Source organism: Chelonoidis abingdonii, chromosome 8 (assembly GCF_003597395.2).
Source record: "Chelonoidis abingdonii isolate Lonesome George chromosome 8, CheloAbing_2.0, whole genome shotgun sequence".
NCBI lineage: Eukaryota > Metazoa > Chordata > Testudines > Testudinidae > Chelonoidis > Chelonoidis abingdonii.
Genome location: NC_133776.1, coordinates 60,819,446 through 60,833,957, shown reverse-complemented (window position 1 = coordinate 60,833,957; position 14,512 = coordinate 60,819,446). Strand labels below are relative to the sequence as shown.

Here is a 14,512-nt window from a genome sequence, read left to right as displayed (position 1 = left end):
AGTCAACTCAGATTTACCGTATCAACAGGGTGGAGGAGCAACAACCCACGATCCAGGCTGGGCCAGGGTCACAGAAAACGATGTAGCAGGGCAAGATGTTACATATGTACAAAAACCTGAGCTACCAGCAGTTTGGTCATAAACCCACCTCTGCTTTGTCTCTGAAGATCTGTCTATATTAGATGATGCTGTTGTGCAGATATACAAAATATGACAACCCATTTTATTGTTTTATTTTGTTGGGAGGTAGCAGACAGCCTCTAAGGCAGTGGTTAAACTTTTGCATTGGTGACCCCTTTCACACAGCAACTTCCCTTACAAATTAAAAATACATTTCACACAATTATAAATGCTGCAGGTGAAGCAGGGTTGAGGGGTTGAGGCAGAAAGCTCATGACCGCCCCTCCCCCCCATAACCTTGTGACTCCAAGGGGTCAACTCCCAATTTGAGAACCCTTATTCTAAAAGGGAAAAGCATTAGAGGACTGTGGCTTTGTGAAGAAGCCTTCTCACAACTGGCAGATCTTAATAAGACCCCAGTAGCAAGGAGTCTTCATCACCTCCCAGTATTCTAGAGTGACCAGAGTCCTGTGATTTGGTAAGCTGACAGTGCACTGTAGGCTATCAGAGCCACAGGCCTGCAAGAACTGGTGTTCAGAGGGTGGGGAAAAAGGCAGTTTTAGTTAGTAACAATTTTATTTGACAAAGGAAATGGCCTGCTGTTTGTCCACTTTTGAGGGTTTAACTGCTGCTCTGTTTGGCTGCCAGTCTCTTGTCTCTCTCTTCAGCAATGGTCAGACGGATTCCCTTTCCACGGGGCAGGGAGATCCATGGCTTGTTACCCTAAAACAAGAGCGGAGAATCACAACACTGTACAATCAAGCAACCTTCACAGTATGGGTGCTTCACCCACCTCCAGACTACACCCCCCTCTCCCTCCATGTTATTCCAGGCTAAGAAAACCTCCCTCTTGAGAAGTAAATTCTGTTCTCTTTGCAGCAGCTTCTACGGGCTTGCCAAATTCATTGGTGCAACTTTGTGGTAAGGTGGAATTTAAAAACAGATTCAGTTAAAACAGATGCAAAAGGCTGCATGGACACTCATTTTAGTTTAGTTTAAGTCTATTAGGAACAGATTTAAGCTATGCTGAAATAAATGCTTCAAAGCAGAACAAGAGCAGCCACACATGGATTTGTACCAGTTTAACAAATCCTTGTTTAGACAAGACCTCAGTCTTTCATAAGAAATCCATTATGGGGATCAAAGTAAAGTTAATCTTGAAATGCGAGGGTAGTCAGCTGCTCTGCCAATGCATTCCCTAGTTCCAGCTCATCAGTCAAACCCACAGCAGATTTTAAACACAGATTACAGGAGCAACAGGGATAGCTCAAAGATTTGAGCACTGGCCTGCTAAACCCAGGGTTGTGAGTTCAATCCTTGAGGGGGCCACTTAGGGATCTGGGGCAAAAATCAGTACTTGGTCCTGCTAGTGAAGGCAGGGGGCTGGACTCTATGACCTTTCAGGGTCCCTTCCAGCTCTAGGAGATCAGATATCTCCATTAAAAAAAGTGGAACATTTCCCCTACATGCGGGACATAACTCAAGCACCTCTGCACAGATCCAGTATAGCCACACAGTATAGTTTACTGAGTGACAGAACTCATGGATAGGCACAAGCCTAAATTCAACCTGGTGGCCCATAGGTCAGTGGGGTAACACCAGGGACACACATGGTCTCTGAATTTTGCACTAGCAGCCAAATCCCTGCCTCCTTCCTAGATAGCTCTTTGACAATATAAAGGCAATATAGCTGTAGGAATTTGTTACCCATCATGTACTGCGGCACTGGTGCAAAGTGCCCCAATTTAAAATATAATATATTCCTTCTTATGATCCGAGCCTGTATGTGGCAGGCATCCTCCTCTCCCATCGAGATCAGTGGGAGCTGAGGGCATTTACCACTTTGCAGAATCAGACTCTTAATGGCTGGGCTAATTTGTCCAAAGCATATTCTAATACCTCCTCCTTTTCCTTGCTGCTCGAAGTACAAATGATGAGTTACTTGTATGCAACTATTTTTAAAATACTGTGTTCAATGAGCAGAGACTGTGCTCCTAATGCTTGCTGTTTGGTCAAGAGCCTTTAGTGACCTGTACACTGTCCCTTAAGCAGTTAACTAGTCATCCACCTAGTCACTGTATCTGGGGTAACTGCACCTGTGACCCCTTTGCAGCCTTACTGAGGCCACCCCACTTTGGTCTCAGGCCTCGAACAGTCACCTCTTTCAGAACGGGACCCCATGAGAGTAATTAACCATTGGAACAATTTACCAGGGGTTGTGGTGGCTTTGCCATCACTGGTGGTTTTAAAGTCAAGACTGGATGTTTTTCTAAACAATCTGCTGTAGCTCAGACAGGGAATTATTTCAGGGCAGTTCTAGGGCCTGTGTGTGTTACACTGGAGAGCGGGCTAGATTATCACAGGGTCCCTTCTGGCTAACATGGTAAAGAGCAGGTGGATTTCCATTAGCACAGCACAGCACAGCACCTTGTTGCTTTGTAGACTGACCTCTGCTAGCTGATCAGAACCCACAACTTGCTCTCAGGTTCCACAGCATGAGGACACGTTCATGGGAAAATGGCCTGCACGAGTGGATGTGCTCTGCTTATGGGTCACAGCCAGTTCTCTGAGGTCACCACTTTTCAATTCATCGCACACAATGGTTTCTGCACATTCACGGAGCAATTTGGCTGTTTTGGTCAAAAATGTTTGCATTACAACTAATGTGGGTGTGAGGGAAGCCATGTGAACAGGCCGCAGCCTGTAGGAGGTCGGGACCACATGGGGTGGAGCCAGATGGCAGCCCCAGCCAGTGTTTAACTTTTGCTACAGACAGCAGTTGGAACAGCAGCTTACACAGAACAAGCTCAGAACTAATTTGGGAACACATCTGTCTCTCTTGCAGTTAGCACCTTGTTTTCCCCTTCCCTCTAAGTGAGGCATCTATCCAGCAGGAGGCTCTTCAGCACAAGACACGACACAGGGAGGGGTTCCACGCAACAGGGGTTCTATTAGCTCACACTTACTTTGCCAATAACAAAAATGTTAGAGAGCCTGGTGGCAAAGCTGTTGCCATTGGCATCCTTCACGTGCACCACATCAAACGAGCCTGGGTGTCTCTCCCGGTTAGTGATCACACCAATACGGCCCAAGTTAGCACCACCAGTCACCATACACAGGTTACCTAAGTGGAAGGAAGACCGTTAATGAGTCTTGGAATCTGAATAAACCCCACGCCCTTTATGACAATGTGCATCATCATTTGTACCCTGTGTAGACAACTGCCTGGTCTGATGCTGCTGCAATAAGATAATGCCCCGGTACAGAGGTCAAGCAGAAACCCTACCAGTCAGACCAAGATGCTACAAAGACAGAAGATCGGACAAGGCACATGGTCCGATTAGTTGTGTTGGCACCCAATGACCTACTACAATCAGGCTGACTGTCCAATAAGTGAGGCCGCCGCAGGCCATGCAAGTCCACGGACAGAGGCACCAGGTGCATCTGTTTAAGTTTACACCAAATGTGAACAGTTGCAGTGAGAAGCTGGTGTTCACTGCTTTATTCCAGTGCAGTCATATTTCATCCACCCAGTTATATCCTACTAGTCATGACCTCACTCCTACTATCCGAAAGACTGCACTACACAGAGGGACCCTCAAAGCACCAAAAATGATTTAGAGACCATCAGGACAAAATAAGTAACTTTTTTTTTTTCAAAGTTTGAAACATGAGAGGTAAGGGTGTTATTTTTGAGACCAAGTGTTTCACTTTGCTGATGGGGTTGGAGAAACCTGGGTCATAACTGTCCTACTGGAAGTGACGATCAACATGAAGAAATCAGTTAAAGAAATCAGGGCTTTCTTTAAGCTCCTGCCTTGATCAATATTGAAGCTGAGATGTGGCACATCAAATTTAGAAGAATTTACATACAACTGTACATCAACGTTGCACATGTTACTGCCTTAGCATGGTACAAGATGTTACGTGAAAGGGTTACTGTCAGCCCCTCCACAAGACACAAATGCAACACCAGGGCGAGGGATTATTGCAACTGCAGTGATGAACTGTGTGTTCCATGCTGCAAATCCAAATGCATGCGGCATCCCTTCTGGTTTGGGCAAGGGAAGAGTAAATATCTTGCTGCCTTTCCCCCCCCCCCTTTTTTGGGGGGGGGGGGGGCAGAGGGAGGAACAGTCTACAACCAAAAAATGCAATTCAAGTGCAGGCACTGGGGCTCTTCCACTTCCCCCATTCCAGCCCCTGTGCACTCAGTCTGAGTAACGTCAGGAAGAGTCCCCATTCCTCCCCCAGGCCACACATGGAGGGCACCTCCTCTGGCAGAACAACTAGAGAACCACCTTCTCTCCTTGCGGGACTAGCAGAGGGGTTTCCCCCTTCAGCATTATATAACAGCACTAGAAACATGAACCCCTACGCTGCCTGTGGAGAAGACCGTACTGAGAAACAGAAATTAAGATTTGGCCCTGGTCTACACTACAAAATTACTTCAGTGTAACTACGTCGTTCTGTGGAGAATAATCCATCCCTGTTCAATACAGTTACACCAACCTAAGCACCAGAGTAGACAGCGCTGTGTCTGTGCAGATGCAGCATATCAAGTGCAGAGCTGCCTTAAGACAGTCTTTGGCAATCCACATTTCAGAGAGGTGCCTCATTTGAAACAGCACCAGACATCATAAACAACGTACAGTGGGGGAGCTTATATCTGGAGCGTGACAAGGAAGGAGCAGTGAAACGTCTATAGTCTAGAAATTTTCCTCCCACTCCTGGAATCAAATGCTCACCTTACAACAGGCAACAGTTAGCCCAAGGGCACTGCCTATTTTGTTCCCACATGGCAAAAAGTGATATACCCCAGGTGCTGCTACCTGAATGTTAGATGTGCCAATTTTCATTCAGTAAGTTCCCCAGCAGCAATAGCATACAGTGGTCTTAAAACCAGGAAGTCAGTATTGCTGCTACACTTGGATATGGGACTGTGCACTGCTATGGCACCTCCAAGCCCACTCAGTGCTCATCTAATGAAATCGGATCCCACAGACAGTGCAGCTCAGCTAAATGCCTTCTTCCCTTTGAAGGGGCGATGCTATAGCCCCATTTATTCAAACGCCAGGTCTCCTATTTTGGAGCGCTGAGTGCGGGAGGAGATGGAAGGACGTACCTGTGTCAAACTTGATGAAGTCTGTGATCTTGCCAGTCTCAAGGTCAATCTGGATAGTGTCATTCACCTTGATGAGAGGATCTGGGTAGCGGATGGTACGGGCATCATGGGTCACCAGGTGAGGGATTCCTTTAGTGCCCACAAATATCTTCCTCACCTTGCACAGCTTGTACTGTGAACACAAGACAACAGCAATGAATGTAAGCAGACTAGACCGATAGCTTACATGGCTCAGGGCAGGACCTAGATACAACATATGAAGCATAACCTCTGCACAACAGCATCAGCACTGCTCGATAAGCCATGTGCCGAGGGCAGAGGCCAATCTCCACTCCAGAACAAAAAGTGTCCAACTAAGAGGCTTTCAAAATACTCATTTACTCCAGAGTGAAGTTAAAGGGAGCAACTCTCCCCCACCTCCAGCATTTCCACCACGACTGTCTTGCTGCTGGCCTTGGGCAGGTCAGCAGAGGTATTCACTGACATCCCACTCAGTAACAAGAGACATAGCTTGAGGCCAAGTCCATTTTGAACACAAATTACACTGCACTTGAGGCTTTTCAGATCAGAGTTCTGTGCTCCCTGACACAAGCTGAAGGCCTCTTACAAAGGGAACTGTGAACTTGGCAGGTGAGTAGAAGAAAAGCTGATTTCCAGATTTTGCTTCCAGTGTTGGTCCCCAGATTGTGGCCCATGACCAACAGCAGTTGCCAGAACCCTTTCATGTGGTCTACAAAGCTAATGGCTTTCTAACCTCTGACCCCTACATGGTACTTCATGTCTCTGTGGGGTAAATTTAACAGTGATCAAATTTGAGAGTCACAACATAGCTGAGAGGGCAGCAAATATAGGAGAGAACCAGACTGCAGTGTAGCCTGGAGATTAGAGCAGTCAGGCATTGAGTACTGTACATACCCATCCCCACTGCAACAAAGCAAGTTTATTTTCACCTTCTCCTAATGCTACCCTAATTTTACTTTCTAGATAACCCAAGTGCTCCAAAAGATCTAGAGTGGGAGGGGAAGTGTCCACAGAGAGATTTTAGCATGGCTCTACTCAGAAGTATAGCCAAAAGCAGCACCATGAAGATGTGCCCGTTGTCCCTCTTAGATCTCAACTGCTGAGTTTATAAGTAAAATGATGTTTTCCTCTAACTACCAGCCCTAAAATCTCCTCCTGGGATCTGGGAGCCAAGTTGAGACCTTTCCTGTTCATGTACCACCAATAGGAGACACTTTTGTAGACCAAATTATTCCATCAGACACTTGTGCAATACTAAATGGCAACAAAGGGGAAGGAACAAGTGTCGCTGAGGGAGTGATTTGGCCTACAGTGTCTACTAGTGAGATTATATGTATGGCAGAACTAACCCAGCCAAACCATAGGGCTAGCAGTTACGAGTAGAAATATTTGTTGTTTTCTAAACTAAGATCACTTAAGCAAGGTACCGCATCATGTAATTTCACAGAACAGCCACACTGACATAAGTTGTCTGATGTAAGAGTTGTAGAACCATTATTTTAGTGTCTAAGTCGGTACAAAGGTTTTGACTTCACATTTGAATTCGAGAAGCTTTGCTGAGTCATATCCAGTTAATAGCCATTTTGTTTTACAGCTCACACCTGCCCTTCCTGTGCTCCATGCCGTCCATCAAGAACAAAACAGGGATCAAGTCTTAGAACTTGATCAGACAGTGTATAACTATTGGTTTAAAGCAAAGGAACTTACAGGCAGGTTTAATATTTACTGCACTCAGAAAATTCTGCTTTGAGCGTTTGGTAAAAACAAGACTGTCTGTACTAGAACTGTACTCAATTTCAAGTCACAGTAATCTACACTGGGAGGTTGCACCAGATTAACCAGAGCAAAAGAAGGGATAATTAATTTTTTTTTTTGTCAAGGTCCAAATTTCTTGGTCAAGATATAGTCGAGGTCTAGACTCCAGAGAAAACGATAAAAACCCCAACAATAGTAAGTTGCAAATAAAAAGAGTTTGGGTTCCATTCAAAAGCATCTGGCAGTCCATATTTGCTCCACAGCCCATGTATTGACTACCCCTTACTCTAAAGCATCATTTTAGAGCCTTCTGGAGAGAAGGGGCTAGTTTAATGAAGTAAACACAAAGGGGAAATGTGTGATTATGGGAGACTTCAACTTCCCAGATATAGACTGGAGGACGAGTGCTTGCAAGAATAATAGGGGTCAGATTTTTCTGGATGTCCACTAGCGATGGATTATCTTCCATCAAGTAGTTGAAGTACCTACGAGAGGGGATCCATTTTAGATTTGGATTTTTGTGAGACAGTGAGGACCTCGTAAGAAGAAACTGGTGGTAGGGGACAACCTTGGTTGCGAGTGGTCATAAGAGCTAATTCAATTCAATTAGATGGAAAGGATAACAACACGTAGATCTGGGAAGGGTTTTTGACTTCTCGAGGGCTAATTTTTAAAGAGTTAAGGAAATTCAGTTAGGGGAAGTTGATTTGGAAGCGAGAGGAACTTGTGGACTTTTAAATGGCGGAGGAAGCCCTGGAATTACTTTAAGTCGCAGCTTCAGAAAACCTGTCGAAGCCTGCATCCCAAGAAGGAGGAAAAAAAAAACCATGGGCAAAGGAAGCTTGTCCCTGCCAAGGCTGGATGAGCAAGCTATTCTCAGAGAGGAGGATTAAGGAAAAAGCAGAAAGTTTACAGGAGTGGACGAAAGGCGGGATTTAGCAAAGGGGAGCTACCCTTAGTGATGGTCAGAACTGTAGGGATATTAAAGTGAGGAAGAGCTAAACAGCCGTGTAGAACTGGACCTTGCAAAGGGAATCAAAACCAATGAGTAAAATGTATTCTTTACAGCCACATAAACTAAGAAGAAAAACAAAGAAAGAATGAATGTGGGGCACTATAATTATCTGAGGATGGAAGCGGAGGTTAAGGATAAACCATACGACGCATGGCCCAATATCTAAATAAGTACTGTTGCGCTCGGTCGCTTAATAACGACTAAGTGAGTGTTAGTTTAAGGGATGATGGAGGGATGTAAACAGGAATAGAGGATATTTGAAGGTGGATTTAAATTATCCAGCATCTGAGGTAGAAGGCCAAAACTTTTAGAACAAGCTTAATGGGGCGTGAAATTGCGAGTCCGTTAGCGAGAATGTTTAAGCAATCGGAAAACTCGGGGTTGTACCGTACGACTGAGAATTGCTAACGTAGTCTCTAAGAAAGGGAATAAAAGTGATTCCGGTAATTATAGGCCTGTTAGCTTGACGTCGTAGTTGTGTAAGGTCTTGGAAAAAAATTTTTAAGGGAGAAAGTAGTTGTAAGGAACATTGAGGTCAATGGTAATTGGGGCACGAATTGCAACCATGGATTTTACTAACAGTAGATCGTGCCAAACCAACCTGATTCTGACTTCTCTTTGAAGGTGAGGATACTAGACAAAGGAAAATGCAGTAGATCTAAATTGACCTCGATTTCAGTAGAGGCGTTTGACACGGTTCCGCGGTGATGAGGAACTGTTTTGTTAAATTGGAAAAAGATGGGGGATGAATATGAACGTTGTAAGGTGGATAAGGAACTGGTTAAAGGGGAGACTCCAGCGGGTCGTATACGAAAGGTGAACTGTGCGAGGCTGGAATAGGAGGTTACTAGTGTGAGTCCCTCAAGATCGGTTTTGTGGGACCGATCTTATTTAACCTTTTTATTACTGACCTGGGCAACAAAGAGCGGGAATGTGCTAATAAAGTTTGCGGATGACACAAAAGCTGGGGGTTATGCTAACACGAGAAGGACCGGGATTACTATTCAGGAAGATCTGGACACACCTTGTAAACGTGATAATAGTAATCAGGATGAAATAATAGTGAAAAGTTGCAAGGTCATGCCTTAGGATTATAAAACAAGAATTTTAGATATACGTTGGGACGCATCAGTTGGAGCGACGGAGGAGGAGAAGGACCTTGGGTATGGTTGATAGCAGGATGACTATGAGCCGTCAATGTGACATGGCTGTTAAAAAAGCAAATGCGGTTTTAGGATGCATCAGGCGAGGTATTTCCAGCAAGGAGAAGGAGGTGTTAGTGCCGTTATATTACGGCGCTGGTGAGACCCCACCTGGAATATTGTGTGCAGTTCTGGTGTCCCATGTTTAAGAAGGATGAATTCAAACTGGAACAGGTTCAGAGACGGGCTACTAGGATGATCCGAGAATGAAAATCTGCCTTATGAAAGGAGACTCAAAAGAGCTTGGCTTGTTTAGCCTGGCCAAAAGAAGGCTCTGGGGGATATGCTTGCTCTATATAAATATATCAGGGGGATTAACGTTAGGGAGGGAGAGGAATTATTTAAGTTTAGTACTAATGTAGGCACGAGGACGAGATGGGTACAAACTGGATATTAGGAAGTTTAGACTTGAAATTAGACGAAGGTTTCTAACCATTAGGGGAGTGAAGTTCTGGAACAGCCTCCAAGGGAAGTAGTGGGGGCAAAAGACTTATCTGGCTTAAGACTAAGCTTGATAAGTATATGGAGGGATGTTATGATGGGATAGTTTAATTTGGGCAACTGATCTTGGATTATCAGCAGATAAGTCTGCTCAATGGTCTGTGATGAGGAATGTTGGATGGGATGGGAACTGAGTTACTGCAGAGAATTCTTTCTTGGGTGCTGGCTGGTGAGTCTTGCCCACATGCTCAGGGTTTAGCTGATCGCCATATTTGGGGTCGGGAAGGAATTTCCTCCAGGGCGGATTGGCAGAGGCCCTGGAGGTTTTCGTCTTCCTCTGCAGCGTGGGCATGGGTCGCTTGCTGGTGGATTTCTGCAGCCTGACGTCTTCAAATCACAATTTTGAGGATTTCAATAACTCAGTCATGGGTTAGGGGTTGTTATAAATGTGTATGGGTAGGGTTTTGTGGCCTGCCTTGTGCAGGAGGTCAGACTAGATTATCATATTGGTCCCTTCTGACCTATGAGCCTATGAACATCGATGCAGGGAGAGTAGCAGACTGCGCAACTACTTGGGAGCACACCAGAGTGAATGTTTGCCCACAGGGGAACCCACGTGCCAGGTCTTCAGTGAAGAAACAGAGTTAATGTCATGTAAAGTGGTTCATTTTAGCACAGCTGTATTCCTCCTCTAATCTTGTAGCCCACTGTGTATTATGACCATTTGCACTCTGTGATGCTTCAACATGCACTTTGTAAACACTCCAATGAACGGCTGCACATGCACCCCAGTCAAAAGGCTCCAGGGAAGGCTTACAGCAAGAATAATAAAACAAGTTTTAAACAGAGACCACTTTGGACTGTCATGTACTGGACAGCCAGCTGCACCTTTCTGTGTATGGAGACTACAAAAGCCCTCACCTCTTCCCCTTTAACCCGATGGAGACTGCACCTGGTATGCTGAATGGGTCAGATTCTCTCTCAAGGCAGTAGGACTGACACCAACTTTTAGATTTATGCACATGGCAGTTTTGATACCTGCAGCAAAACCCAGCCACTTTGATGGCCGCAACAAGTTCAGAAACAAAACATTCCCATACACTGCCAGAGAGAGGGGCTCACCTTGGCCTCTTCAGCTGTGATGCGGTGAACTGCAAAACGACCCTTGGTGTCATATACCAGACGGAAGTGCTCACCTGTCTTCTCAATACTGATGACATCTGGTTAAAAACAAAAATTCATTAGGAGAGGCATTTCTAGGTTCTTAGGCCTTTATCACAGCTTGAAAGCTACCCCATTCGGTAGCATTCACACTAGAGGTTCCACCATCAGTGAGGAGTTCTCATTTATATAGCATCACGAAGTACATAAAAACTCTGTAGAGTGGGTCAGACATGTTGACATAAGCCCCCACTCCTGAATAGCTACCAGACTACGCAAGTGGCTACAATCAGAATGAGTCATGGAATAGTGGGCTATGTAAGACTCAGGTCAGATAAGTTGGAAAGTAGTTCCAGGTGCAAAGGACCACTCAGAGGTTGCAAATATGTGTTACTAAACTTGATCTGAGCTCACAGAGAGCCGAGATGCAACTTAAAACTAAGTCAAAGCAACTACCAATGTTTAAGCAAGGCCAACAACATCCCAGTATAACTGCAAGCCTCACAAAATATTGGACTTTCCTGGGTATAATAAAAAGAATCACGCTATATATACTTGGTTTATTTTCTGTTTGACCAACTGCCAAGTAACAGCAAATGTGCCAGTGACAACATTTCTTAGCACAAATCACAGTATCAGCACAAGCATGCTCAGAAAAAGGTAGTTTTATGCAATTTGTTCAACTGGGAACACAAGCCAACAGTTCTGAAGAGTCAGATAGCTGCTCTCTTCTGTTTAACCTGTTGAGGTTCACAGAAACTACCTTCACTGTCAGAATCAGGAGCAAGTGTGTCAATAATGCATCAATTGCTGGTTTTGGCCAGTTATGGCCTCCGGTGAAATGTGCACTTAAAACATAACCAACACGAACCACACTGCACAGCAACAGCCGCCCCATCCACCCAGTTCAAACACTGGCTTTCACGGCATGGTGATGAAAGGTTCATTTTTTGCCGTGCAACAGTTTATTAAGCTGAGCATTTGCCCCAATCCTCACCATCTCTCCCAGGATTTGTCTCCACTCACCCATGAAGCCAGCAGGATAGGTGATGTCAGTGCGGACTTTTCCATCAATCTTGATGAACCTCTGCATGCAGATCTTCTTGACCTCATCTCCTGTCAGGGCATACTTGAGTCTGTTCCTAAGGAAGATGATGAGTGGAAGGCATTCCCGCAATTTGTGGGGACCTGTTGATGGACGGGGAGCCTACAAACAGAAGAAAAATTAAGTTTCTGCCAGCTGTTCAATCACATCAGCAAACAGCAAAGCCCATCTTCCAAAACAGAAATAGCACATGATCAATAAATACTAGGTTAGACTTATGATTTCTTCACAACTTCATGAAGTTTGGATCCCACTGGCTCACAGATAGCCTTGCTCCTTGTATGCCAGAGACAGCTGCAGTAGGGGAACACTCAACAACAGTCCCTAAGTCTAAACATTTGAGTTATTCTTTGACAAGCCAACGCAATAACTGTACCAATACATTCCACAAATGTGAAGGACCTCCCTCTCTTGCAAACTCCACTCTAAATCTCCCTGAACAACCCTTGCCAAGTTAACCAAGTGGTCACCAACCAAGATAATTTTCTCTTACTTGCCATCAGTGGGCAAATAATGACAAAGATTTGTGGAGGCTGAAACCTCACAAAAAAAAAAAAACAGAAGTACTTGTGGCACTTTCGAGACTAACAAATGTATTTGAGCATACACTTATGCTCAAATACATTTGTTAGTCTCGAAAGTGCCACAAGTACTCCTGTTCTTTTTGCTGATACAGACTAACCCGGCTGCTACTTTAAAACCTCACAGAAGCTCCCAGTTGCCTACCAAGCCAAATACAGGCAGATTAAAAGGAGGCAAACATTCCGGCTATGAAACTGGTAATTTTTTTTTTTTTGATTTTGAGGTGCAGAATTCAAAGAGAGATACTTACAAAGACTCCTGTCAATTTATCCAGCATCCAATGCTTTGGAGCTGCTACACGCTTCAGGTGCTTCTTGGGACCCCGAGCCTCAGGTAAAAAAAAAAAAAATAGATTAAGACACTACTAAGCTGCTTACTTAGTTGTTCCTAAGAACCTGTGATTCTGTTAACACAGAGAATGAAGAGCTGCGAAGCGGAAACGTACCGCAGTATCCTTCTTCGCATGTTATCGCTACAATCCCCTCTCCGAATTGGCCGCCTCAGTACCTTCAAGACTGCAGATTAACCCTCCCACGTAACACCCCACACGCAGCCCTAGCCGCGTTACCCTGTGCGCACCCGGCCGAACTCCCTTAACGCCGCGTGTGCGCCGGAGTCCACGCCAGCTGCTCGGGCCCGTCCTTCCCACACCCCGGGCCCGCTCGGCGGCCAGGTCCAGCACCCGCTCCGCCGCCAGGGGCAGCGCGAGTCGCGGCAGGAATTCGGGAAACCCGCAATTCTCACCCGGCCCCGCGGGGACCTCTGGGGCTGGGGCCGGAGAGCGCCTCAGGGCTCCGGCCCGGCTCCCTCCGGCCCCATACAGCGGAGTCCCTTTCCTCGGCCAGAATGCGACGGCGGGGCCACGGCAGGCGCCGGATGGCAACGGATGGCGGGACCAGGGACCGGGCCGCGTACTCACCATGGCTGCGCTCCGCCAAGGAAAGGACGGCCCGCTTCCGTCTAGCCACGGATATCCGGCCGGCTGGACGGCGGCCCGCCTAGGACAAGTCTGGTTAAACGCGCGTGCCAGACAGCGCCCTCTGCCGGCGGGGAGGCTTCAGTGCGGCAGCGCAGCCAGGCTCCGAACTGCAGCGTAGAGCCCCCAGGCTGCCATGCTGGCGCAGCGTGGGTTGGAGAGGCACTCGTGGGGTATTAGGCATCTAGCTTCGCTTCCTCCAAAGCCCCAACAGATCCAGCCCCTGTATCCCCCAGAGATCGGGGAGGGGAGCCTTCACACACAGGGGGACCTGATGGAGGTTTTGAGGCAGGAGAGGAATTTGTGATTTAGGGGCTATTTAACATTTTCGTGACTGCAAGAGTTCAGGCTTTAAGAAAAAACACCAAAATAGTGCAAGACTCACCATAAAATCACGAGCATTGGCAACAGTGCGATCAGTGAGTTGAGGAGTATGGTATTTGTTAGGTAGTTTGAGATTTACAGATGAAAAGCATTGTATGAGAGCTGAATATTAAAAGTTTCTTTACAAGTTTATATTATTTCAGTAATTAATTAAAATCAATGCAAACAGCCCATGCAGTGTGTAATATCCAGATGTGTCAGCACTGCAGAGAACAGGGATTGTCTGGATTATGTTCACAGCACTTCTACAGAGAAGCTAAAGTACTCTTTCTGGAAGGTTGCAACATAACATTCTTTTACTTCTTAGAATTCAGAATGAAAAACAGAGATAGAGGAAACAGGCTGCTCCCTAAAACAGAGAGGAACAACATAATGCATTTTATTCTAGGCTGGCTCTCTGTAGCTTCACTGCTACTGAACCCAGATCCCATGCTTCCCTACAGAGCCCCCAAGCCTACAAAGAGTATTCCGGGGGGCATTCTGTGCCACTGCACACATGCAGAATTCATGTTCTGCACAGATTTCTTTGCTTCCTCACAGAAAAATGACTTTCTGATGGAGAAAAAAGGGAAGTTGCAAGAGCAATCACACCCCCTCCCCAGCAGCATGGGTGCATCATTTCTGA

General features: G+C 45.9%; 1 protein-coding gene across 1 annotated transcript; it reads right to left on the bottom strand.

The window, feature by feature from the left end:
* Nucleotides 1-677: 677 nt before the first annotated feature.
* On the bottom strand, nt 678-13,470 carry RPS4X (ribosomal protein S4 X-linked). Its single transcript, XM_075068686.1, has 6 exons — nt 12,778-13,470; nt 11,867-12,047; nt 10,802-10,899; nt 5,246-5,417; nt 3,087-3,244; nt 678-843 (listed from the first exon to the last, which is right to left on the bottom strand). Exons 1-6 carry the CDS (start codon nt 12,802-12,804, stop codon nt 742-744), a joined length of 738 nt encoding a protein of 245 aa, XP_074924787.1. The 5' UTR covers nt 12,805-13,470; the 3' UTR covers nt 678-741.
* Nucleotides 13,471-14,512: the final 1,042 nt, after the last annotated feature.